The 23,958-nt window shown below is 42.1% G+C and overlaps 1 protein-coding gene across 2 annotated transcripts in view; it reads left to right on the top strand.

Annotated features, from left to right (window-relative positions):
* The window catches only part of UPK1B (uroplakin 1B), a 48,847-nt gene that overhangs the window by 13,936 nt on the left and 10,953 nt on the right, over positions 1 to 23,958 (top strand). For both annotated transcript variants that reach the window (XM_079155352.1, XM_079155353.1), the window contains exons 4-8: positions 1,542 to 1,616; positions 2,262 to 2,384; positions 7,528 to 7,707; positions 11,900 to 11,983; positions 15,774 to 18,178. In XM_079155352.1, coding sequence (XP_079011478.1) covers positions 1,542 to 1,616; positions 2,262 to 2,384; positions 7,528 to 7,707; positions 11,900 to 11,983; positions 15,774 to 15,824 — 513 coding nt within the window. In that variant the 3' untranslated portion in view covers positions 15,825 to 18,178. The remainder of the gene's footprint in view (positions 1 to 1,541; positions 1,617 to 2,261; positions 2,385 to 7,527; positions 7,708 to 11,899; positions 11,984 to 15,773; positions 18,179 to 23,958) is intronic.

Below are 23,958 nucleotides of genomic sequence, written 5' to 3' on the forward strand. Positions count from 1 at the left end.
AACTCAGCTGCCCAAATGCTCAGGACCTGAATTCCACTTTTAGAAAACAAGTCTTGCAGCTTAAGGTGCCAGTTGGTTTTCTTTTCCTTTAAGCAAACTATTGTCCTGGTACCCAGAGAATGAGGAAGATTGACATTCTCTATTTTCCTAATGTGAGTTAGTTCAAAAACAAATGTACCCCCTTTGGAGGGTGGGAAAAGGAATGCAAGGAAGAGGGAGAAGAGAGGCATGTGTCCTAAAGACAGCCTTCACTTGCATCCCAGCCCTGTGTGTGATTGACACAGCTAGGAGGTCTGAGCTGGGGAGGGAAAAGAAGAAGTAGTGCCCTCTCCAAGGGACTGACAGGGAAACACCTGCACCCATGCCACCTTTCCAGAGTCCCACTAAGGAGTTCTAAGGCTCTATGAGAAGAGCAGCAAATCTCTTGACAAGGAGAAAGGTGGGAGCCAAAACAGGGAAAAATAATATAGAGCCTCTGAAGGTCTCCTGACTCTGCAGCCAGAGGTTCTTACTGTCCAGGTAGTGAGGCAGCAGAGGATCCTGCTCAGAAAGCTTCCCACGACCCAGGAAGGAGGATAGTTTTCCCTGCCCTCCCCACAGACCCTGGCCACAGTGCCCCTTCTCAAAAAGGACATGGGGACCAAAAGTGCATGTGCAAAGCTGAGGAAGGCAAAGGCAGAACTCCCACCTAGACTTAGAGGACATTTGCTGCCAGATATTTTCCAGCTAGAAATAGGGGCAGTGTCACACACAGGGAGGCATTATGCGCCACCATGGGCATGCTGTCCATGTGCCTCATGCTCACACACAGAACAAACCCCACCACTGCAGCTGGTGAGCTCTGTTTCATTCACATGGGTGAGGGGATGTGGGAGGAGAATGCCACCGAGACACTGTGCCTGGAGGCGCTGGCTCCTCTCTGCTGAGACGGGGTCTGGTTAGGAGGGACACCATGTATTCTGTTTTATCTTTTTCTGACGTCTGAGATTCAAAATTTTCTGCAAACCATAAAGAAAGTCTCTCCCAATTAGAGCAGATTTTTAAGGCTCTCCATTATGTGGAATACACTAAGACTGCCTTCCACTGAGCCTGCACTTTTTGAAGATTTTTGTGCACACACCACACACACACACACACACACACACACACACACACACATCAGTTCATTCTCTTGCATTTGTTTTTCCCAGTTAAACTAGAAATTCAGGAACTGGATGAGAAAGCTCTATCCACCTTGGTCATACGGTGACCTCTTTGAAGATAGGGGTCTCTTCCCCAAATGGCGACGTCAGTCAACCTAAATGACCATTTGTTCTCTGGAGAAAATCAGAAGGTTTTGCTGACTAGCACCAAGCCTTATCCCAGCACCTAGCACCAAGCCCCATTCCAAGTAGCTGATCAAAGAAGTTATGTGTAATAACTGCGTGAATATTCAGATGATTATATTTAGATAAAAGTGCTGAAAAACTATCGCAATCATTTGGGGAAGTCTCTCTTCGGGAATAAATGTAATCCTTTTTACTCATTTGTTTCCTTTCCAGTATTTCATTCTGATGTTTATAGTATATGGTTTTGAAGTCGCATCTTGCATCACAGCAGCTACACAACGGGACTTTGTGAGTATGCTCCCAAAAAGCACAGAGCAGAAATGATAATGAGTCGCCATTACCATAATAACGTAATAGCTGGAATGCATTAAGCCCTTGCTATGTGCCAGCCATGCTAATATGCACACTAATAATAGATATTTAAATTTACTTACTACTCAGAAACCTAAGAGATAGGCAGTATCTCCTGTCATTATATAAATGAAAAAAATAATGAGACGTAAGAAGGTAAAGACAAGACACGCATCTAAAGTTGCACAGCTGGCAGGTGAAGGAGCACAGGCAACCTGACTCCCAGAGCCCAAGCTGGTAACCCATAAGCTCGTCTCCATCTGCCATGACCACTGGCCTTCTAGTGGGATGACCCATATTCTATCTCAGCTAAGACTTATCTTTCCTTCTTTTTTTGCGGTTTCCCTAACCCATGGCACCCTACAGTAACTGTCCACCCTGGTCACATTGTAACCTCCTTGAAGATGGGGGTCTCTTCCCACATGGGGACTTGAGCCAATCTAAGGCTGTCTTAGCCCACTATACTTGGTATCTCTGAAGGATAGTCTTGCTCCAAGAGAATGTTCCAAGGAGAATGATATCTTCCCTTCTTTGGGCACTGGTAAGCCAACTCTCCCTCTGGTTTTGCCTCCATCCCTGTAGTTCACACCAAACCTCTTCCTGAAGCAGATGCTGGTGAGGTACCAAAACAATAGCCCACCGAGCAACGATGACCAATGGAAAAACAATGGAGTCACCAAAACCTGGGACAGACTCATGCTCCAGGTAAGGTGGGTGGTCCTGGGAAGATGCCATTTTGTAGCTGGACCAGTGGCCAGTTGGATATGGTTGGGGATGACGTCAGCATCTTTAGGGAGCCTTCCTCGAGAAAGAGACTTGTGACAGGTAAGGTCATCTATAGCTCTTAATTACTGGTGGAGGCAGCGGTGGAAGAGGAGAATGTTGAACACATGACTCAATGGAACCCCTAATCTGTTTTATTTCAGGCCATGATTTGCTTACTTTCATAGGGGTAGATTAAAGAAATTTGAATTAATCATATGCTCTGCCTCTTAGAACTCGGGTCTCATTTACATTAAAAGAAAAGGGTTTACTCTGTCCCAAAGTGAATTCCAATTGTAATTTCTGCCTGTCTTACCTTTCTGGTACATTTGTATATCTCCCATGTGTCACTTCTATTAAGGACCAGGGGATATGACTTGATTTTAATCACCCCATTTTTTCTAACTGGCAATCATACCATTTATCCGGTTTATCTCAAATACCATCAGAAGTCCAAGTGTTCCAGAATATCACCCCTATGTTGCCATATGTATATCAATTGTTATCTTCTACATACCCCCTAATATGACCCAACTCTTCCTACCCCTGCTCCTACTCCCTACCCTACCACCAACTCCTCAGTCTGTCATTAGCAAACTCCCTCATAAACTCCACTCCTTCTTTGAACTCATCTTTTCTCTCTTGCTTCACTAGACACCTGAGTGCTTCCTAGTGGCACTGCCTTCCCTTCACCCTCTCACTTTCCCCCCATGTCTCATGTACTATAGGAACTGGGAATCGACTAGGTGTCTTCTTGTCCCACCTGACTGCCATATTATTTCCTTCTTTCCCTCATTCCTCTGCGAACACTTGAAATTCATGACATCAATCTGTATCACCCATTACTCTTCTTTATTAGGATTATTTATCAATCACCTTCCAACTGGCCATTCCCTTGCCTTCCCTGGGGACTTCAACATCTCACTCACTGTCCACTCTTCACTCAGATTCCTGTCGTGGACCTAGGATGAGACATCAACCTCCACATGGGTGACTCAGAAACATGTGATCTCTCAATTCCCTGCCCTACTCCTTTCCAAAGATCTTCTCCTCTGCCTCACCTCAGCCACCCTCTTCCAGCACCATCACCAGTGTGTCATCACCAATGACTATGCTAAGAAAACCCCACTCTGTTCACTACCTTCTATTATGTCTTCATTTATTCTTCTATCTCCATTCCAATAATCTTTACTCCATCAGGACCTCTGATTAATCGGCCACCTTTTCACTCTGTATCACCCTTTTCATGTTCTCTTCCCTCCTCACCTGTCCCTCATCAGCCTCCTTTACTCCCTTACCTGTCACTGATCATCAAGGAACTAACTGACACCCACTGTGGGAATACAACTTTCACCCACTCTTCAGCCACACCGTAAGAGCCAAACATCACACAACCGTGGTGACTAAATTTAAATTTGTGACCATAAGGCTCAAATTGGCACTGTATATATTTCCTAGGATTTTTTTCCCTGAAAATTCATTTTCTAGTATTTCATCTATTCTCCCCTCTCTTCACATCTGTAAACTCTCTCCTCCCCTCACTCTCAGTTGGTGATTTCACCTCATTCTATTAAAAATATAGAAGGAATCGGACAAAAAACATCTCATCTCTCTATCACCAGATCTGCCCATTTACGTGTCTGCACCCATGTACTCTTCCTTCTCTCCAGTGATGACAAATGGACTATCCATTATCCAAGTCCTTGGTTTTCACTCTGCGTTCTCTCCTTCACTTCATCAACCTTCCCTGCTCTTATCTGCCTCATTAGTTTTCCCCTCAAATCAGCCTGGAAGAACTCCTTGAGTTGTACATGTTTTTAAAAAACTTGCTCAACATTCACCCCCTGTCCTGTCCCACAACTGCTCTATTTTATGACAAATCTCAAAAGAGATGCCTACACTTGCTGTCTGCATTTTCATGCCTCTCATCTGCTCTCATCCAACTACAATGGGCTTCTGACCCACCACTCCTCCAAAATAGCCTTTATCATGGTACCAGTTACCTCCGTCCTGCCAACCCCAAAGGCTGAGTTTCTGTCTTCATCTTATTGACATCCCACCTGCATTTGTCACATGGGCCACTCCTTCTTGGCCCCCTTTGCTGGGTTTTCACTCTCCTCCCAATTCAGTGTTGGAGTACCACAGGGCTCAATTCTGGACTCTTTTTTTTTTAATTTATTTTTATTGTAAACAAATGGGATACATATTGTTTCTGTTTGTACATGGAGTAACAGCATACCATTTGTGTAATCATACATTTACATAGGGTAATGATGTTTGATTCATTCCATTATTTTTTCCTTCCCCCCACCCCTCCCACCCCTCTTTTCCCTCTATACAGTCCCTCCTTCCACCATTCTTGCCCCCCTCCCACCCCCCATTATGTGTCATCATCCTCTTATCAGTGAGATCATTCGTCTTTTGGATTTTTGAGATTGGCTTATCTCATGTAGCATGATATTCTCCAATTTCATCCATTTGCCTGCAAATGCCATAATTTTATTATTCTTCATAGCTGAATAATATTCCATTGTATATATATATACCACAGTTTCTTTATCCATTCATCAATTGAAGGACATCTAGGTTGGTTCCACAGTCTGGCTATTGTGAATTGAGCAGCTATGAACATTGATGTGGCTGCATCTTTGTAGTATTCTGCTTTTAAGTCCTTTGGGTATACACCGAGGAGTGGGATAGCTGGGTCAAATGGTGGGTCCATTCTAAGTTTTCTGAGGAATCTCCACACTGCTTTCCAGAGTGACTGCACTAATTTGCAGCCCCACCAGCAATGTATGAGTATACCTTTTTCCCCACATTCTCTCCAACACCTACTGTGGCTTGTATTCTTGATAATCGCCATTCTAATTGGGGTGAGATGGAATCTTAGTGTAGTTTTGATTTGCATTTCTCTTATTACTAAAGATGGTGAACATTTTTTCATATGTTTATTGATTGCTTGTAGATCTTCTTCTGTGAAGTGTCTGTTCATATCCTTAGCCCATTTGTTGATTGGGTTATTTTTATTCTTCACATAGAGTTTTTTGAGTTCTTATATATTCAGGAAATTAGTGCTCTATCTGAAGTATGATTGGCCAAGATATTCTCCCACTCTGTAGACTCTCTCTTCGCATTGCTGATAGTTTCCTTTGCTGAGAGAAAGCTTTTTAGTTTGAATCTATCCCATTTATTGATTCTTGCTTTTATTTCTTGTGCTATGGGAGTCCTGTTAAGGAAGTCTGATCCTGGGCCGACAGGTTGAAGATTTGGACCTACTTTTTCTTCTATAAGATGCAGGGTCTCTGGTCTGATTCCGAGGCCCTTGATCCATTTTGAGTTGGTTTTTGTGCAGGGGGAGAGATAGGGGTTTAGTTTCATTCTGCTGCATATGGATTTCCAGTTTTCCCAGCACCATTTGTTGAAGAGGCTATCTTTTCTCCATTACATATTTTTGGCCCCTTTGTCTAGTATGAGAAAATTGTATTTATTTGGGTTTGTGTCCATGTCCTCTGTTGTGTACCATTGATCTACCGGTGTATTTTGGTATCAATACATGCCGTTTTTGTTACTATCACTCTGTAGTAGAGTTTAAGGTCTGGTATTGTGATACCTCCTGTTTCACTTTTTCTACTCAGGATTGTTTTGGCTATTTGAGGTCTCTTATTCTTCCAAATGAATTTCATGATTGCTTGTTCTATTTCTGTAAGGTATGTCATTGGGATTTTAATTGGAATTGCATTGAATCTGTATAGCACTTTTGGTAGTATGGCCATTTTGACAATATTAATTCTGCCTATCCAAGAACATGGGAGATCTTTTCATCTTCTAAAGTCTTCCTCAATTTCTTTCTTCAGTGTTTTGTAGTTTTCATTGTAGAGATCTTTTACCTCTTTGGTTAGATTGATTCCCAAGTATTTTATTTTTTTTGAGGCTATTGCAAATGGAGTTGTTTTCCTCATTTCCCTTTCAGCTGTTTCGTCACTTGAGTATAAAAATGCTTTAGATTTATGCATGTTGATTTTATAGTCTGCTATTTTGCTGAATTCATTGATGAGGTCTAGAAGTTTTCTGGAGGAGGTTTTTGGATCCTCTAAATATAGAATCACGTCATCAGCTCATTTCTGGACTCTTAACTCTTCTCTCTTCCTACCTAAATCCTAGCCCGAAATCAGCACTGCTCAAACTTAACCATTTTCTTCCCAGAATGTTCCAATTGAAACACAGAATGATTATTTCTCCTGATTAGCTATTTCCAATTCTCCAGTGGCAAAATTGGATACCCTTTCAACATGATTTTTTTCATCAAGTTTGCTTGGTTACATTTATTCTAAAAGTTGAGAGATACCTGTAGTTTGAATTTCCTCCCTTGAAACATTTAGCAGAATTTATGATAAAGAAGAAAAGTGATATGGGTTGTTTATCCTCTATCTTGAATTCTAGCCAACATAAGGATATCAGTTACATGTCAATTGATCTTCCTTTTCTGTGTAGAGGCACAGCTGCATGACACCAGGTTTTAACATTTTTTCCAGTTTATTTTCTTCCCTTATAAATGTAATACACAATTATCCAGAAAAAATGGTAAAAATGCAGAAAAGCAAAACAAGAATTACTCATAATTTCTACATCACTAATTTTTAATTTTCTGCATTTAAATTTGCTCAAATGTAACATTAGAATAATTATCTCTCTCACATTATTGTATCAAGACAGTGTATTAATAATAATTAAGATTATTACTATGAGCCAAGCACTGTACCAACCTCTTAAGTATATTACCTCATTTGATCCTCACAACTCTGTAGATACTATATTTATCCCAATTTTGCGGTTAAGGAAAATGAGGCTTAGAGAGTTTAAAACATGTCCAAAGCTACAGAGCTCATTAAAGACTAGTAAAGTAAAAATCGCGAAACATACTGTGCAAACCCTAAATGTAAATTAACCATACCTTCAACTCTAGTTTGGGAAAATTTTAGTGAACATAAGATATGGTATACATTCCATATCCTCTTTCTCTCTGTAAAATCTTGATGGCTCTTGGAAGACCATGAAAAAGAATTTCATATCTCTTACCCACTGGCAGGATCACTGCTGTGGTGTAAATGGTCCATCCGACTGGCAGAAATACACATCCGCCTTCCGGACTGAGAACAATGACGCTGACTATCCCTGGCCTCGGCAGTGCTGCGTTATGAACAACCTCAAAGAGCCTCTCAACCTGGAGGCTTGCAAACTAGGAGTGCCTGGTTATTATCATGATCAGGTGAGTCCCCTCCCCTCCCAAGACCTGCCAGAAGGTTCTCTTTATGAGGAAAAAATAATGGTCAACTCTCAGTACTAGTTTCCCAGTAAGAAATTTTGTGTACTTTTTTTTTTCCCCCCTAAACTCATGTTAATTATTTCCTTCTCTGTGAGTTAACTATGAATGCTAATCTAGAATTGATATGGGCACATTGGTATTTTAATAAAATAACAAAACAGGAGAATTTCAATGGTAAAATCCAATTTTGTTTAAATGAAGGTTTGTATAATGCCTAGAATTGGTATTTCAAGAAACAGTTACATAAAAACCAAGAATTGCTCTATTTTTGCAAAATGTATTTTGAAAAGGATGATACCAAAAAGAATGTTTTGCTAGTTTTAAAGTAATGGCAATCGCTGAGGGTACATGCAATAATTATGTATCCACATTTCCTATTCATTGGTAATATAAGGCAATCTTAATAAAATATTTGATTGGTGATTTGGGTCAAAGATGGTTTACACACGGATGGTTTATGAAAAAGTATTCCCAGGCAGATGAGGATAATATGATGATGATCATGAAACATTTATTGAGTTCTTACTAGATACCAGATGCTGTTCCGAGTGCCATACATATACTAACACCTTTAATGCTCAAAAGTAGGTGCCTATATGATCCCTATTTTACAGATGAGGAACTAAGAAATAGAAATGCTAAGTAGTACCTTGCCCAAAGTCATACAACTAGTAAATGGAGTCAGAATTCAAACCCAAGCAGTCAGGCACCAGGGCACAGACTGTAAGCCAACAGACTTGGTAATGTCCCCAGAAACCCTGTGGAGAGCTCCCACACAACTGTAGTCACTGTGTGCTAATATTGCACACTGAAGCTGTGCACTGATTTGGGAGTTACCCCTTTGAGGAAACCTAGTTGGATGCCAGCTTATTTAATAACTGAGAAATGTCAGGCCCTTTAGTGTAGGAGAAAATGATACGAACTGCATGTTTGAGTGACAGGCACTGTACTGCTGATCATCACACCACATCTGGCAAGGTGCTCAGACTAGGATTGGATGCATTAGTTCAGAAACAACATCAAAATGATAGAGATGATTCTGAAGCAATGTTCAGAGCAACCCACATTTAGCTCTATGGCAGCTTTGTTCTGGAATTGTTTTAATCAATTATTTTCAGAGTGTTATAAAAATTAAATTTGTTGCTTATAATCACAGCATGAAATATAACTATCACTCTCACAACTTAAAAATGCTTTCAATATGTCAACATAAGAACCGGCTCATGCAAACCAATCCTGACTGGGTTGTAATTATTTACACACTATCACCTCTTTGAATAAGACCAAAAAAGACTGATCAGCCTTCAAATAATTGGTTTATTTCATAGCAACACTTTTTTCTCTAGCACATATAACATCCTAGTTATGAAAACAAACCTAAAACTGTGTATTTTCTGAAGTTCAAATGGATAAAGATTTGAGATTAAATAAGATTTAACTCTTCCTCTTCTCACTGTCTTGAGACCTCCAAGTCAACTTAGACAACCCTTTCAACACCTTGCTTTTCAGTTCCTTGATCTCATCTGTCTTTGATATCTTCAGCTCCACCACCTTCCAGCTGAACCACAGTCACAAATCATCATCACACAGCCCTACTCCTCCACCAAATCCCTTAATTCTGCAATTTCTCCTGTCCCTGATTCTCTGCGCTCCTACTTCCTCAACCTCATTCATTCTTCATCTTCAACATACTCTCGGATCTTTCAGTCCTTTCTGATTCTCCCTATCTTGCTCCCCTAGTTTCACCCACACCCCATTCTCTGACTTATAGGTCCTGCTAATTTCCTCCTAGAAGTCCTTTTCCACAAAGTTAAATGTGTTACTCAACACCTACTATATTCCTGTTATTGCACTTGGCACCCTGATCTGTCATGTTTGTTCCTAAGTTTATTTTTTTTTTTCTGAGTCTCCTTAAGGACTATATAGTATTCATCTCCATATCTTCAGTCCTTAGCATGATACCTGGCACAAAGCAGGCACTTGATAAGTGTTTGGTGGGTAGGTGAATGAAGAAGCGAGGGGCTGTCATTTTTTACATTCACATTATAGAGTTTTAAGGTTTGCCATGCAGAAATGAGCTGCTACGGAATTTCACAGGTCAGATGTAAATATATATGTTCTATATCATAGTTCACCTGCTTCAGAAATGCTTCATGCAAATACTGACACTACACTTCAGGATAGTATGATGTAAGGAAGTAAACACCACTAAAATTATTACCATCGTGAAAACATACTAGGGGAACAGATGAAAAACTGTGATTTTTGTCTATGAGCTACATGAAGGCAAGACCCATTTCTGTCTTATCACAGTTAAATGTTCATCCAGCACCTGACACCTGGCCTAAGAGGGCTCTTGTGTATGTTATTAGATGAACGATCACCTCCCAGGAACTTCAGGAAGATGGGAGTATTTTGTGAACCCTCAAATGTGTTGCAAAAAATGCTGTTGTAATCTTTACTTAATATCATGTTCCATTTGCTCTATAAATGTTTATCAGCTATCTTCTATGTGCCAGACACTTATTCTAGATTCTAGAGATTCAACAATGAACAAGACAAAATCTCTGCCCTCATGGCTCTTGCATTCTATGGGAGACAAAAATAAACATGTCACCAAATAAGTGGTAGAAATCTAGGTGGTGATAAATGCCATGAGCAGCAATAAAGCAGGGTAACGATACAGAGTATGACTGAGGGAAGATGTTTCTCTCTAGTTGTCAGCAAAGCCTTTGTTGAGATGATATTTACAGAATTCTGAATTAAGTGAGGAAATGAGACACTGGAAGATTGGGGGAGAGAATTCTAAACAAAGGAAGCAAAAACTGTTAAGGCCTTGAAGTGAGAAGATTCTTAGATTTCTGGAGGAACATCAAGGAGGTCAGTCTGATAGGGCCAGGATGTGTGAAGGACAGCTATAAGGCAAGGAGATATCTAGATCTTAGGAGTGCACTCAGGCCTCAGGGAGACCAGTTGGGAGGCCATTGTTAGGATCCTGAAGGTACCACAAGATAATAGAAAGCTTTTGGATGGGATATATTTTTAAAACAAAACCAAAAAGATTTGCTTGAGTGTTGGATGTTGGTTACAGGAAAAACAGTTAAAGATAATTTCAAGGTTTTTCATTTGGCCATTTAGAAAATGAAAATGCCTGCAATATAAATGTAAAAGAGTAAAATGGGGAAGAAATCAAAGAAAAGCAAAGGGAGGATATGAATGTGGATTAATAAGGGACTGATGCAGAGTCATGAGGGCAGAAACTCAAGTGACCACCTGTAGCCACTGGATAGAGCCTACACTTCTGGTCAGCTCAGGGTATTTGCTGAAATTTGCTGACATTTTCTGATAAATCTAGCACATTTGCCTCAGGACATCATGGTCCATGGAATTGACCGTTGTTATTGAATTTCCTACATATTCCTTATGAATTCTAGGGCTTTAGTAGAGGTTGCTCAGATGGCACTTCTAGCCTTACACATGGATATTAATCCAGGACTTTGTATGATGACTAGGACAGATTATGCCATGTATAAATACTTACTGGATTGTGGCATGTATGAATAAATGAATAAAAAAGTTAATCACTCTTTTGCATACATATCATGGCTCTTCAAGATCTCACTAGAATTGAATAATGTTGAAATAATGATGTCAAATGAGAATTTAGGGAGCATGATGTAGGAATTCCTTTAATAATTATTTTTAAATGACAACAGAAGATCACTAGTTTTCATAACCAGAATCACTTTTACTTAAAAATGAACAAATCAAAAAGTAATTCTGCCTTCAAATCAACAATAAAACCTTTGGGGAGGAAAAAAAATTAAATTTTATTAAGCCCATATTATCCACATATTCAATATGGGGAAAATATCATGTATGCTAATAGCAACACTTTTGCTGGTAAAACTGAGTGATAAAGATACAAATAAATGTGATGTAGAATAATTATTCAACAGCATTACTTATGTTCCTTTACCAAAACACTTCTAGTAGCTGGCTGTCCACAGGAATGTGGAAATAGCCTGGTTGTAAAACTGGACTTTGGAAAGCATCTATCCAAGTAGTAATCTACTGATCTCTTAACTTCTTTTGTCCTGGTTCCTCTCACACCAATGTGGATCATCCCCTCCAGGGCTGCTATGAACTCATCTCTGGACCAATGAACCGACAGGCCTGGGGGGTTGCCTGGTTTGGATTTGCCATTCTCTGCTGGACTGTGAGTATCTCCTGGCACATGTTTTATTTCTGAAAGGGTGATGATAAGGAAAAATCTTAAAATTGGCACTGGTTGGTTTTCTCAATCACCCTAGAAGGCCAGGAAACAAAACCACTAAGTTGAAAGCTAGTCAGTAGACTTCTGACAGCCAAAGAAGACACTGGGCCCCCTTGAGGTGTGGGGAGTTAATGTCCCTCCAGGGAAAGGATATGCCCAACTTACCAGACCTTCTTCTATCTAGGAGGATATACCTTCTATCTAGGAGGATATGCCTTTGGGTGCGACTACCTCTTCCCCTTGCCCAGACTCCAACCTGCTGCTCCAGGTCTCCAGATCTCAGTATTGCATTACAATTAGATCCCAAAGACTGTCAATTATCTAGATGGTTCCTTCCCAACACTTATTCACCTAGCTCCTTCCAAAATGTTGTCCTCTTGGTCTCATCCTTTCCTAGTGCCCTCTCTATCAGCTGCACATGCAAGCAAGAGATGAGAGCCATGGTTCTCAGCTCTGGATGCACATTAAATTCTCCTGAAGGAGCTTTAAACGAACAAACAAACAAAAACTAAAAACTTGGATCTCAGTCCCTGAGATTCTGACTCAGTTGATTTAGGGGTAGGGCCCAGGCTTTTTCCTCCACCCTAAATGATTCCAATTTGCTGTTGAAGTTGAAAACCACTGCATTCAGGAAGTGATCTCAAACTTTTGTCTTTGAACCCCTTGACATTCCCAAAATGTATTAAAGACTGTAAAGAGATTTTACCTACGAGGCCTAAATCTATTAATATTTATCCCCATCAGAAATTAAGATAGAAAAAAATTAAATATTTGTTAATTCACTTTAAAATAATTTATAGGAGGCTGGGGATGTAGCTCAGTGGTAGAGTGCTTGCCAGGCATGCCCATGGCCCTAGGTTCAATCCCAGCATTGTCAAATAATGACACAGTTATGATAGTAATAACACAATTAACAAAAAGGACATATTTTGGTGGGAAAAATTACTGTTTTTTTACAAAATGAAACTCAATGGTAGAGTGTTTATCTGCAATGTCTAAGACCCTGGGTTTAATTCCAGCATTGTTGAATAATAAAAACAACAATGCACTTACAATAACAATTACAGTTAACATAAAGAATATTTTTTTGGTGGGAAAAACAACTATTTTACAAAATAAAAAATGAGAAAAATGTCATCATTTCACAGTTTTCAAATATCTTCAATGTTTGGTTTAGTAGAAAATAGCTGGAGTCTCATATTTGGTCTTTCACTCAATCTGTTGTAACATGTTGACAGGGTTGAAGGATATAAAGAAAATACATCCTTTGTATAGATAGAGTTCAAAAAACAGGGATGCTTAAATAACCTTATCTGAAGATAATTGTGAATATTCTTTGGATCAAATTCCACAAATTTCTTATATATCAGTTGCAATATAGAATCTGAACTGTGTTAAAAAACTTTTCATGTTATTACATTAAATATGTTGCACTGGTCTGTATTACCCTTTGTATAAATCTTTTACTATGCATAATTCTATAACAACAAGAATTGTCTATTTTGGAAAATATTGGTTCACTGTGTTAGGCAGATCTTCTAAATGTTGATTGGTATCTTTATGCAACATCAAAAGATCACATTTGTCAATATCATCACATTGGAAAAGATCTCAAGCAATGGGATGCTATCAAACTCATGGTGACAGATCAGGTTTCCAAAGATCTGATTTTTGCTTGAAAGCTGATATTTATTGCTAAAAACATATTGTCAGTTGTTTTCCTTGAAATGACAGGCTCAGTTTGTAAATTTTTGAGATAATGTCTGACCAAACATCCAAGTCTGAAAATTCATAGCTGGTTTGTTAGTCATTTTTTCAAGTAAAAATAGTGTTTCATTAAAAAAAAAAAAATGGCTAGGACTGCACACAACCCAGGTACTCAGGTGCTTTTCTTCCAGACAACCATATTTCAGTATGCCAGAGGACTACTTGTAGGTATATTTCTTTTTGTCATACAGAATATTTAAAAGATGTGTACTCGAAGGTCAAAATGAAAGAAAATTCACAATTCTTACTGGTTTGTTGAGGATAATCTCAAGTAGAACTGGTATTTGTTTTTTGCTACAAGTATACAACAGAGAAGAATATACTATGACTACTAACATATTTTAGTGCCTCTACCTCAATTCTTGCTAAGACCAGAGCCATTTTTTACCTTATACTGGTTTTGCACCATTAGTACCAATGTGAAACAGTGAAAAGGCAAATAGACCCTTATAATTGTTTAAGCAGCCTGGACATCATGGACACCTGAAAGGTTATTTAGGTACCATGCTTTGAGAAGTACTTGTTCAGGGGTAGTAAACTGAGTGAGGCAGGAAGGAGAGGGAAGTCAGCTCCTTTAAGGGTGTTTTATGATTCCTTGATCATAAAACAACTCCCCTTAGGAGTTCCCACAACACCCTGTGCACACCCCTGTTGTGGAACTACCCTGCTGTGTTGCATTTGACTGCCCAAGGGTTGAGGATCAGCTGCTCTTTGCTCCCCAGGACATAGCATGGCACATAGTAAGGGCTCAATAATTTGTTGAATGAATGAAAGCTGATAATAGTGAAATTTCTGTTCAAGTCAGTTGGCAGGAACTGTACAATGATGTTTAAAGGCTTTTGAGTATCTTACAACTCCACACCAGTTGTACCTTTTGATATTTCCACAATATGAAGTGGATTTTAGATATAGTAAATTTTTGAAATTCAGAAGATGGAAGGGAAGGGACTTAAAGGTATTAAGGATCTGCTATGGACAAGATACCATATCAAATACTTTTAGTATTAAATCCCCATGACAGTAGCTTGGTAGATAGCCAGTCTTCCATTTTACAAGGAACAGTACTTAAGGAGAACTCTTGGGCATGTCCAGTTTACTGTTGGCCACAAAGGACTTTCCCACAGTGCTTAATCAGATAAACTCTGAAGCCAACCACCTGGCTCAGAACCCAGCACCCACAGTTCTATGAATTTGATTAAATTCTTTATCTTCTCTTGGGTTCTTCAGAGGATTTTGGAAGCAACAGTGCCTGATGAATATAAGTACCCCTAATAAACATTAGTCTCTATTATTATTATTATTATTTCATTCACCTCTCTAGCTCTGGAGTAGGTAAAGTGTTATATTTACTTTACAGATGTAGAAACTGAGGCTCTGGAAAGATAAGTGACCTGGCTAAAGTCCCCTGGGAGGAGTTGCCAGACCCAAAACAGCCCAGATATTCCAATGCCTTGCCCAAGTCAGTGTTCTTAGGTTTTGGGTTCTGTAACATTTTTCAGGGGCAGCTATTCCAGATCACAGGCATTACAGGAAAAAGGGGAAGTCTCCTGGAAAGAGGTTCAACACTTAGTAGTAAAAAAGACTCTAACCTCAAAATGATACCTACTAGAAATGGGACCTCACTGGGGAATAATTAGCCCTGATAGTAAGAAGAAAGAATTTCCCTAGGAAGTTAGTTTAGCACAGAAGTAGGAAGAGCAACCTCAGAAGTCAGAGCATCTAGGATGGCATTTGGGATTGAAAAGCAGGGAACAGGAACGCAGCCTCCAAGTGGCAGGTTATAATTGATGCTTTAGAGCAGGATGGACTGCGTCACCTCTGGGCCTGTGGTGTTGCTTAAGATTGCTCTTAAAATCAGCGTCACCTAAGCCTGAAGGAGCCTAACTTAATTTTATCTTTAAGTAGATATTTCTATAAAATTTTTCTTTTATTTATTTATTTTGATTTCTCCCCCTTTCTATTCTAGTTTTGGGTTCTCCTGGCTACCATGTTCTACTGGAGCAGAATTGAATATTGAACATGAAGTGTCACCACCATACCTCCTTTCCTTGGTGACTCTGGACCTGGTGCTGGAACCTGTTCTCTCCCAATAGTCCACATTTGAGCTCTACAGTAACCTGTGCACATTTTAACTCACATTGCCAAGGCAGGTGGTATGGACAGCCTTTAGGCTCTCAGGCTCTTGCGATTCTCGGGACTAGTATTTTAAATCTTTGTCTAAGATTCTGCAACATTTTTATGAACTGTAAGACAGAGAGGATTTGGAAAGTGGGGACTAGCTACTCTCATCCCTGTTTATTTTTAATTTGGGGCATAAAGATATTCAAAGGAACTGTACTGTCATAGTAAGTTGGGCATGTCCAGTTTACTGTTAGCCACAAAGAGCTTTCCCACAGTGCTTAAGGGCATACCTGTTGCGGGTAGCTGGGGGCCAAGCCAGGGCAAGAGCCTGATTCCTGATCCCTGATCCCAGCTCTGTATTTGATTAACAAATCTGCCTGTATTTCTCCCTATTTTCTAAAAGAAACCTTCTCCAGTCTTCCATTTATCTCAGTATTGTCTGGATGAGAGAAGGAAGAAAAAGATTGCTGAAATGTCTTTTGCCTTTTGTTCTACCATGGACTTGTGAGTCTCTTGATGAAACCTTGGGATTCTTTTATTTTCCAGAGCAATCCCTGATCTTTAGTTAATGGTGGTTCAAATTCCCTGTCATGCCCTTTGGAGTGATATGCTTAGTCACCTCAATTCTCCATTAATTAAAAGTATGTGGACTTTGGGAACATCAAAGGGATCTGTTATATGTTTACTTAGTCTTTGACCTGAATGGTTTCAACTTGAAACACCTTTCAAATAGGTGAGATGAAGACTGGCTAGTAGAACAAGGTGATTTATGGGATTTTTGTTTGCTGTAAAAATATTTCTCTTCTGAACTGTTTCATTTGCGGTCCTGGAGGAAGTTCTTCTAACTCAACCTTTGTTTGCTTGATCTTATAAATAAAGAGGGCTTTAAAAGATGTTTACTTCTTTTGTTTTTTACCAGTGCCCTAACTAGTCCTATATGAGTCTAACAAAATGGGTTTCCTAACAGAGGAACCTGCTTCATGGAAATTAAAGTGGAGGAGATGGAAACTGCATACATAGAATACAGTTTCCTGTATGGGCTCACCCTGATGGACAGTGAAACAGTAGGAATTCTGCACTTACTATAACTTTTCACTTCTGCTGAACTTACCCCAGAAGCACTGGTGGAGCTAATTTCCTTCAGATCCTTTTCCTCTTCTCTTGGAGGCAGGGCAAATGTCTGACACCAATACAACTGTGTCCCTTATGAAGAAAATGTACTTGTCATTTGGGGACAGCCAACACAGACACGCAGAGCACCCCACCTGCACCTTTGCCATGTTCCTGTGACTTGGGCTTTGTGCTGGGCAAAGGAGAGAGGAGCAGAGGGCATATCTGTTGGAGTCACTTGGGGGCCAAGCCAGGGTAAGAGCCTGATCCCTGATCCCTGATTCTCCGGTGTTACGGTTTGGATGTGAGGTGTCCCTCAAAAGCTTACCTGTGAGACAATGCAAGAAGGTTCAGAGGAAAAACGATTGGGTTGTGAGAATCTTAACCTAATTGGTGAATTAATTTCCTGATAGCATTAATTGAGTGGTAACTGGAGGCAGGTGGGGTGTGGCTGGAGGGAGCGGTTTACTGGGGTCGTGGCTATGGGGTATATATTTTGTATCTGGAGAGTAGAGTCTCTCTCTCTGTGCTTCCTGATGATGGATGATGTGAGCTGCTTCCCTCTGCCACATTCTTTTGTCATGATGTTCTTCTGCCTCACCTTGAGCCCTGAGGAATGGAGCCAACCTTCTATGGACTAAGACCTCTGAAACCATGAGCTCTCAAATAAATTTTCCTCCTCTATAGTTGTGCTGGTCGGATCATTTGGTCACAGCAGCAAAAAAGCTTACTAAAACATTCTGCTAGGAGACCAAAGCCAGCTCCCCACACCCCAACCCACTTTGTCTCTCCATGGTTAAGATATCTTGGGGTACCGGGATAAATTATACCTGTACTTGGCTGAGAAGTTTCTCTCTGTGATCTCTTAGGAAAGGGGAGGAGAAGGGAGGGGCTTACTTGGGCAAAGTTTCTATCACCCTTTCCGTACTCCCTCCTATATCTTGTACTTTTTGCTTCTGCCATTAACTAGATTTTCCAGTGCTGTAGGCCACTGGCTAATTCCTGAATCAACCCCACTCCACCTTCCCTCCCAAGGTTTTATGCTCCAAAATGGTCTCTGCCTACAAAATTCCCTTTTCTTTGTTGACTGGACTCAGTAAGGACAAGGGAAAGACTTGGAAATCTCAGTCATACTAAGGGGTAAGTGACACCTAGTCCCAGCTTTCTTAATCTCTTCAGATTTTTCCTTGATAATGGAAGACAGATTCGGCAATAGAAGCAGGAAGGAGCTATTGTGGGGCAAGATAACCCACTTGCTGTTCCTTAAATCTGATCACTTGACTCCCCTACCAAGAGACAAGCAGGAAGAGAAAGGGCCTTCTCTTAGCCTTGGCTCCAGGCCCCCTCTCCAGTTACCTTCCTGCCTAGAGCCTCAGCATCATCCCCCTTCAGAGAAGGTACAAAGGCTTGGCTCCTTCTAAAACCAAAAAAAGACTCTGAAATCCAGAGACCATCATGACCAGGCCCCCAGAGTTTGAGGACACACCTTTCAGCTGAGACAGAATGGAGGCCTGAGGATCCTACTGCAGAGACCAGCCATCATGACTTCTGAGCTGACCCCATAGGAATTTTCAGCTTAACTTCAGGGCAGTTTCTTATCTGCTGGTTCCGGCTGCCATCCCCCTCACCACTTGCCTGCAGAACCAGCCTTCCCTTTCTTTCTTCTGGCTCCTGGGACTGAAAATGGGGCTCACTGCAAGCCCTAGGCTCCAAGCCACAGCTCAGGAGGGCTTAGTCCCAGCCCTCCCAGACCAGGAGGTGAAGAAAAGCAGAGTATTTGACTGTGGGGAGCTGGCAGGTTGCAGACCTGAGACAAGATCAGACAAAGTCATCTTGTGAAGCCTCCCTGTTCTCCAACAGTCAGCCTACTTATCAGGTAGACAAAGAACAATTACCATTTAACACCAAAAATGTGTCAGGCTAACTCTGGGGTGAGTTTACTTGATTGCAACACAAGACAGCCCATCCTGCTCTCTCCTCCCCCCTACCCTCTTTCTCTGGCTCCTGCTAGATTATTTACATTTAGGAAGCCCACTGCCCTATGAGTTAGCCCATAACTTTTTTTCTGTATCAGCCAAAATAAACAGAATCTGCCTCTATTGGAGCAGCAAATCAGATGTTTCTTGGTTACCCATAAAGAAAAAGAAAAATACTATTATGTAAACTTAAAAACCTAATCTCTCAACCTCACACCCCCACTGCAATCAATCTGATCAAGCTGTGCTGTGGTCAAGGAATTAGAAACTCACCTAGTTTCTCATTTCTATTGATTGAACAATTTCTTTTCTCCTTTTGTATGTAGTTTTTTCTCTAGTTCTCTTCCCTGTTTTACCTCACTCACTCAAACCCTTCTCAACTTGTAATAGACAGGAAGAAACCCAGAGGAGGCTAGTTGTAGGCTGTGAAGTTTGCTTTCATGACATTTTTGTCTTTAGACTCGAATGGTCACATCCAATGAGGAGAGCCAAAAATATTTTGGAGAAAGACAGCACTGCTTGAAAAAAAAAAAAAAAGGCTGCTGCTGAACCTTCTCCCACCACTCTTCCCACAACCCCCCTCACACACACACACACACACACACACACACACACACACACAACTTTAGGAGACAAACAGTCAAGTCCTGGGGTTAAAAACAAACAGCACAATCATGCCCCACTGTCTAGTGGGCTCTTACCCTGAGCTCCTCTTGAAAAAGAAAAAAGAACCAGGCATGGTGGTGCATGCCTATAATTCAACTACTCAGAATGCTGAGATAAGAGGATCTCAAGTTCAAGGCCAGTTTGGGCAATTTAGCAAGACCCTGTCTCAAAATTAAAAAATAAGAATGACTGAGGATGTAGCTCAGTGGTACAGTACCTCTGGTTTAACCACAAAGAAAGGAAGAAGACAAGGAGGAAATGAGAGCAGCCCTATCGCTCTGGAGCAGGCTTAGACTCTGCTACTCTCCTACTGGACATAAACTCACAGAAACCAACCTCAGCCAGCTCACTGTGAGACAACCATAAAATGAGGCAAAGCAAGGTCAACTTGTCCAAGCACAAAAACAAGGTCACTGTGTGTCTAATATCAAATACCAAATACCTATTAAAGGAGTGACTGCTGCATCTTACCAAAGTCAGGAATGTTCCCCTATTAGGGTCGCTCTGTATAAGCAAAACTTAGTTAGAAACACAATCCTAGACCTGCCCCTACTTTCTGACAGCCTGCCATAGGGAGCAAACCCTGCTTCCTTAGACACTCCCTAAATGACCCAACTGAAGTCCAAAGCCCCGCCCCCTTTTATTGACTCATTTTGTGGCTCCCCTATAGGGGGTTTTCCTTGCTGCAATGGGTCAAGTCCAATTTTGTTTTCATAGTAGAACTCTAGAACTTATTCTTCCTTTCTGTCCAAAATTGTGTGTCCTTTGGCCAGATCCAATCCTATTTATCTACAGATGGGTTCCTTGGGACTTTTGGCTGAAGGGTACTGGCTTTCTCCAAAAAAACTCAGTTCGCCCTTATTTTCTCTATTTGTTGGTTTATTTATCTATCTGCTACCAAGAAGTGGTTAAGAACATGAACTTTGGAGTCAAGTACTTGGCTCCAAATCCCGGCTGTGCACAACTTTGACAAGTCTCTTAGCTTCATGGGGCCTGCTTCAGGAAATCAGGCCTACCCTCACAGTGGACTGGGAGGACTCAGTAAGATAGGTACAGTGTGCATCACAAAGGCTAACAGCCTAGAAGAGATGCCTAACAGAAAGGTATACCATAAATCTCACCTGAAAACTCTGCTTGGCCCATAATCCATGGGAACACATCAGCTCATGCTGTTCCTTCAATTTGTTGAGATAAGCTTAACCACCAAATATATTGGTCCAAATTTACTGGCTATCAAACAATAGCTCTGAGTAATAATGTTCCAGTAACTCCTACTCAATAGTGGAAGAATGTAGTAAGGTCATCAAGATAAGGCATTTTAATGAATACTTCTCAAGTTCTCTGTATTGTTTCTAGAATTTTAGCAAAAGAGTGAGATCTGTGCCTCACTGCCCTCACAAGAAAATTCTCTACTCTTTACATTGTGATATTCTTCGCAGGGGCAGGTGGGTGCAATATTAGTGTCAAGAGAGACCTGAACTCAAACTTTACCTCCTTAAAACTTACCAGTTTTGAGAACTTAAATCTGCTTTGACTTTGCAGCACACAAACAGGGGGGGGGGGGGTGTGTACATACATTGTATATATATATATACAACTGTATGTGTTATACACACACACACACCTACCCCTGCATAACTGTTAGAAAGTTAATTTTAAAAACACAGGGAAACTGACTGATCTGGACTAAGCAATTATTATACTCCACCCTTCACCTACTCTCTTCCAAGCCTCCAAATTGCACACTGACACACATACCACACCACACACACACACACACACACACACAAACTATAAGCATTCATGGTTTGATATCTGAATTTTCAACAACTGCCAATGAAACAATGAAGCCTTTACTTATACAGGTATGCTACCTAAGGGTGGGACTTCTAAGCCACTCCCTTGTGTATACCTTGGAGACCTATCAGATTCTCTCAGCAGGTGTAAGCCCGCTATCCATACACTAAAAACAAATAAAAGTGGCAACAGCTTAAAATGTCTTGGCAAAAAAGAACTTAAGAATGTATCCAGATTCTCAGCTGAGAATGGAAAACCTGCCTTCGGTGGCGTGAGCGTGAGCAGCGTTGGAAGACCAGGTGGTACCTCGCACAGGTTCCCACGGTGACAAAGTGGATGACAAGACTGCCTGAATCCGCATGGCTCTTTCCAACTGCCTTGGGGAACGTAAAGAAAGAAAGTGACCGTCTCGAGGACAGAATTTCTAAGCTCACAACAAGAGAAGAAAATGAAGCTTTTTGTTTACCCAGAAAGAAGCTTTTGTAATCTCATCAAGATGGCGGCCTAGAGGGTGGCTGCATTTCATGTTGCTCCAGGACTCAGGATTCAAAAGAGGAGAAATTGAGAGACTTGGGACCAACTCAAAGCAGCCGGGTGAGTCTCTCCCATTGGGGAGGCGTCCCGGATGGGGCGGTAGTCCTGGAACGCAGGGAACTTTGTGAAGTAGAGCTGCCGGTGAGATGCCCCTCCCCCCGCTGGAGCAGTGAACTCAGACAACTGGGAGCGTCGTAGAGGAGGCCGCTCAGCACAGCGCTGGGACTCGGAGCCACCACTGGGGCTCCAGTGGCTGCCTAGGGGAGGAGCGGCGAGGAGAGCTGTGTGGACTCAGGACACCGGGACCTGCCCTGAGGAGGAGGAGGAGGAGGAGGAGCGTGGCCGCTTGGATTCGAAGTGACTACACCAGAGCTACAGGCGGTTGCCAGAGGAGAAGCTGCGCGGCGAGCTGTTTGGACTTAGAGCAACCGCTTCTGAACACTGGGGCCTGCCCTGAGGACGAGGAGGAGGAGCGGGGCTGCTTGGATTCGGATTGACTGCACCAGAGCTACAGGCGGTTGCCAGAGGAGGGGCTGCGCGGTGAGCTGTTTGGACTCAGACCACTTCTGAACGCCAGGGCCTTCCCGGAGGAGTAGGAGGAGGAGGAGGAGGAGCGTGGCAGGGCGTTTGGACTCGCACTGACTGCATTGGAGCTCCAGGCGTCTGCTCAGAGGAGAAGGCGATTGGTGAGTTGTTTGGACTTAAAGCGACCGCTCCTGAACACAGGGGGGCTGCCTGGAGGAGAAGCACGGTGGGTCGCTTGGTCTCCAGGGGCCACACCAGAGCTCCGGGCGGCTGCCCAGAGGATGCGTGCAGCGGGTCATGTGGATTCAGAGCCATTCAGAGTGACCGCTCCTGAACACCCGGGGGGTTACCTGGAGGAGGAGGAGGAACGGGGAGGGTCATTTTGACTCGGAGTGATTGATGGCCCCGGGCTACGGGTGGTCGGTGGGAGGAGGAGGCACGCAGTGAGTTGCTTGGACTCCTAGTGACCGCACCGGAATACTGGGCGGATGTCTGGAGGAAGAGGCGTGTGGCGGGTCTCTGGGACTCAGAGCGATTGTATGGGGCCCCAGGTGTCTGCTCAGAGGAGGGGCCGCATAGCCAGGCGATTAGGTGCACAGCAGGGTCCCAGGACCTAGGAGGCTTCTTGGTGGAAGAGCCGCACAGAGACAGGCTTAGGGGTGGAGCGAAGGTTCCAGACCTGTGGGCAGATTCTCTGAGGAGGGGCAGCCTAAGGAGACTCATCTGCGAAGGGTGAGGCTCCCAGGCCCAGGAGGTAGGGCCGGGCCCCTGGGAACTTTGCAGAGAAAGGCAGCCCAGCCCAGATGATAGCTGTAAATTGAGGGGAACCTCTAGGAGGGAACTGACCAGCGAGACCTCCCCACCGGGTGAGTCTTCCCTGCTGGGTGAGGTTTCCCCACAAGGACGGTAAAACCAGAGACTCAGGCCCAAACAGGCCTTGCCTCAGCCCGCAGCCTAGTTACCCTTTGGATGACCATTGGTCAACAAGTGGAGGCACCTCTGCCCACTAGCAGGGAATATACCCCACCTGAAGGCCACCACTCCTAGAGACGCAGATTCCTTGTGGAGCACCGCATTATAGACTTCCTCCAAGACTTCAGCCTACTGAAGGCTAAGAGGGGATATATATAGAAATCTTCAGGGACATTGTAAGTCAATAGAGGAAATCTGCAATATCTCAGCGGTCCACTTATACCTGAACAATATGAGAAAACAAGGAAAGAAAATGCTGCAAACAAATCTAGATGTTACATCAATAAAACCCAATGACAGCATGGCAGAAGAAATGACAGAAAAGGAGTTCAGATTGTACATAATTAAAATGACCAGGGAAGCAAACGATGAGATGAAAGAGCAAATGCAGGCATTGAATGATCGCACCAATCGACAGTTAAAAGAGCAAATACAGGAAGCAAAAGATCA

The sequence above is a fragment of the Sciurus vulgaris genome, assembly GCF_902686455.1.
Source record: "Sciurus vulgaris genome assembly, chromosome: 10".
Lineage (NCBI taxonomy): Eukaryota > Metazoa > Chordata > Mammalia > Rodentia > Sciuridae > Sciurus > Sciurus vulgaris.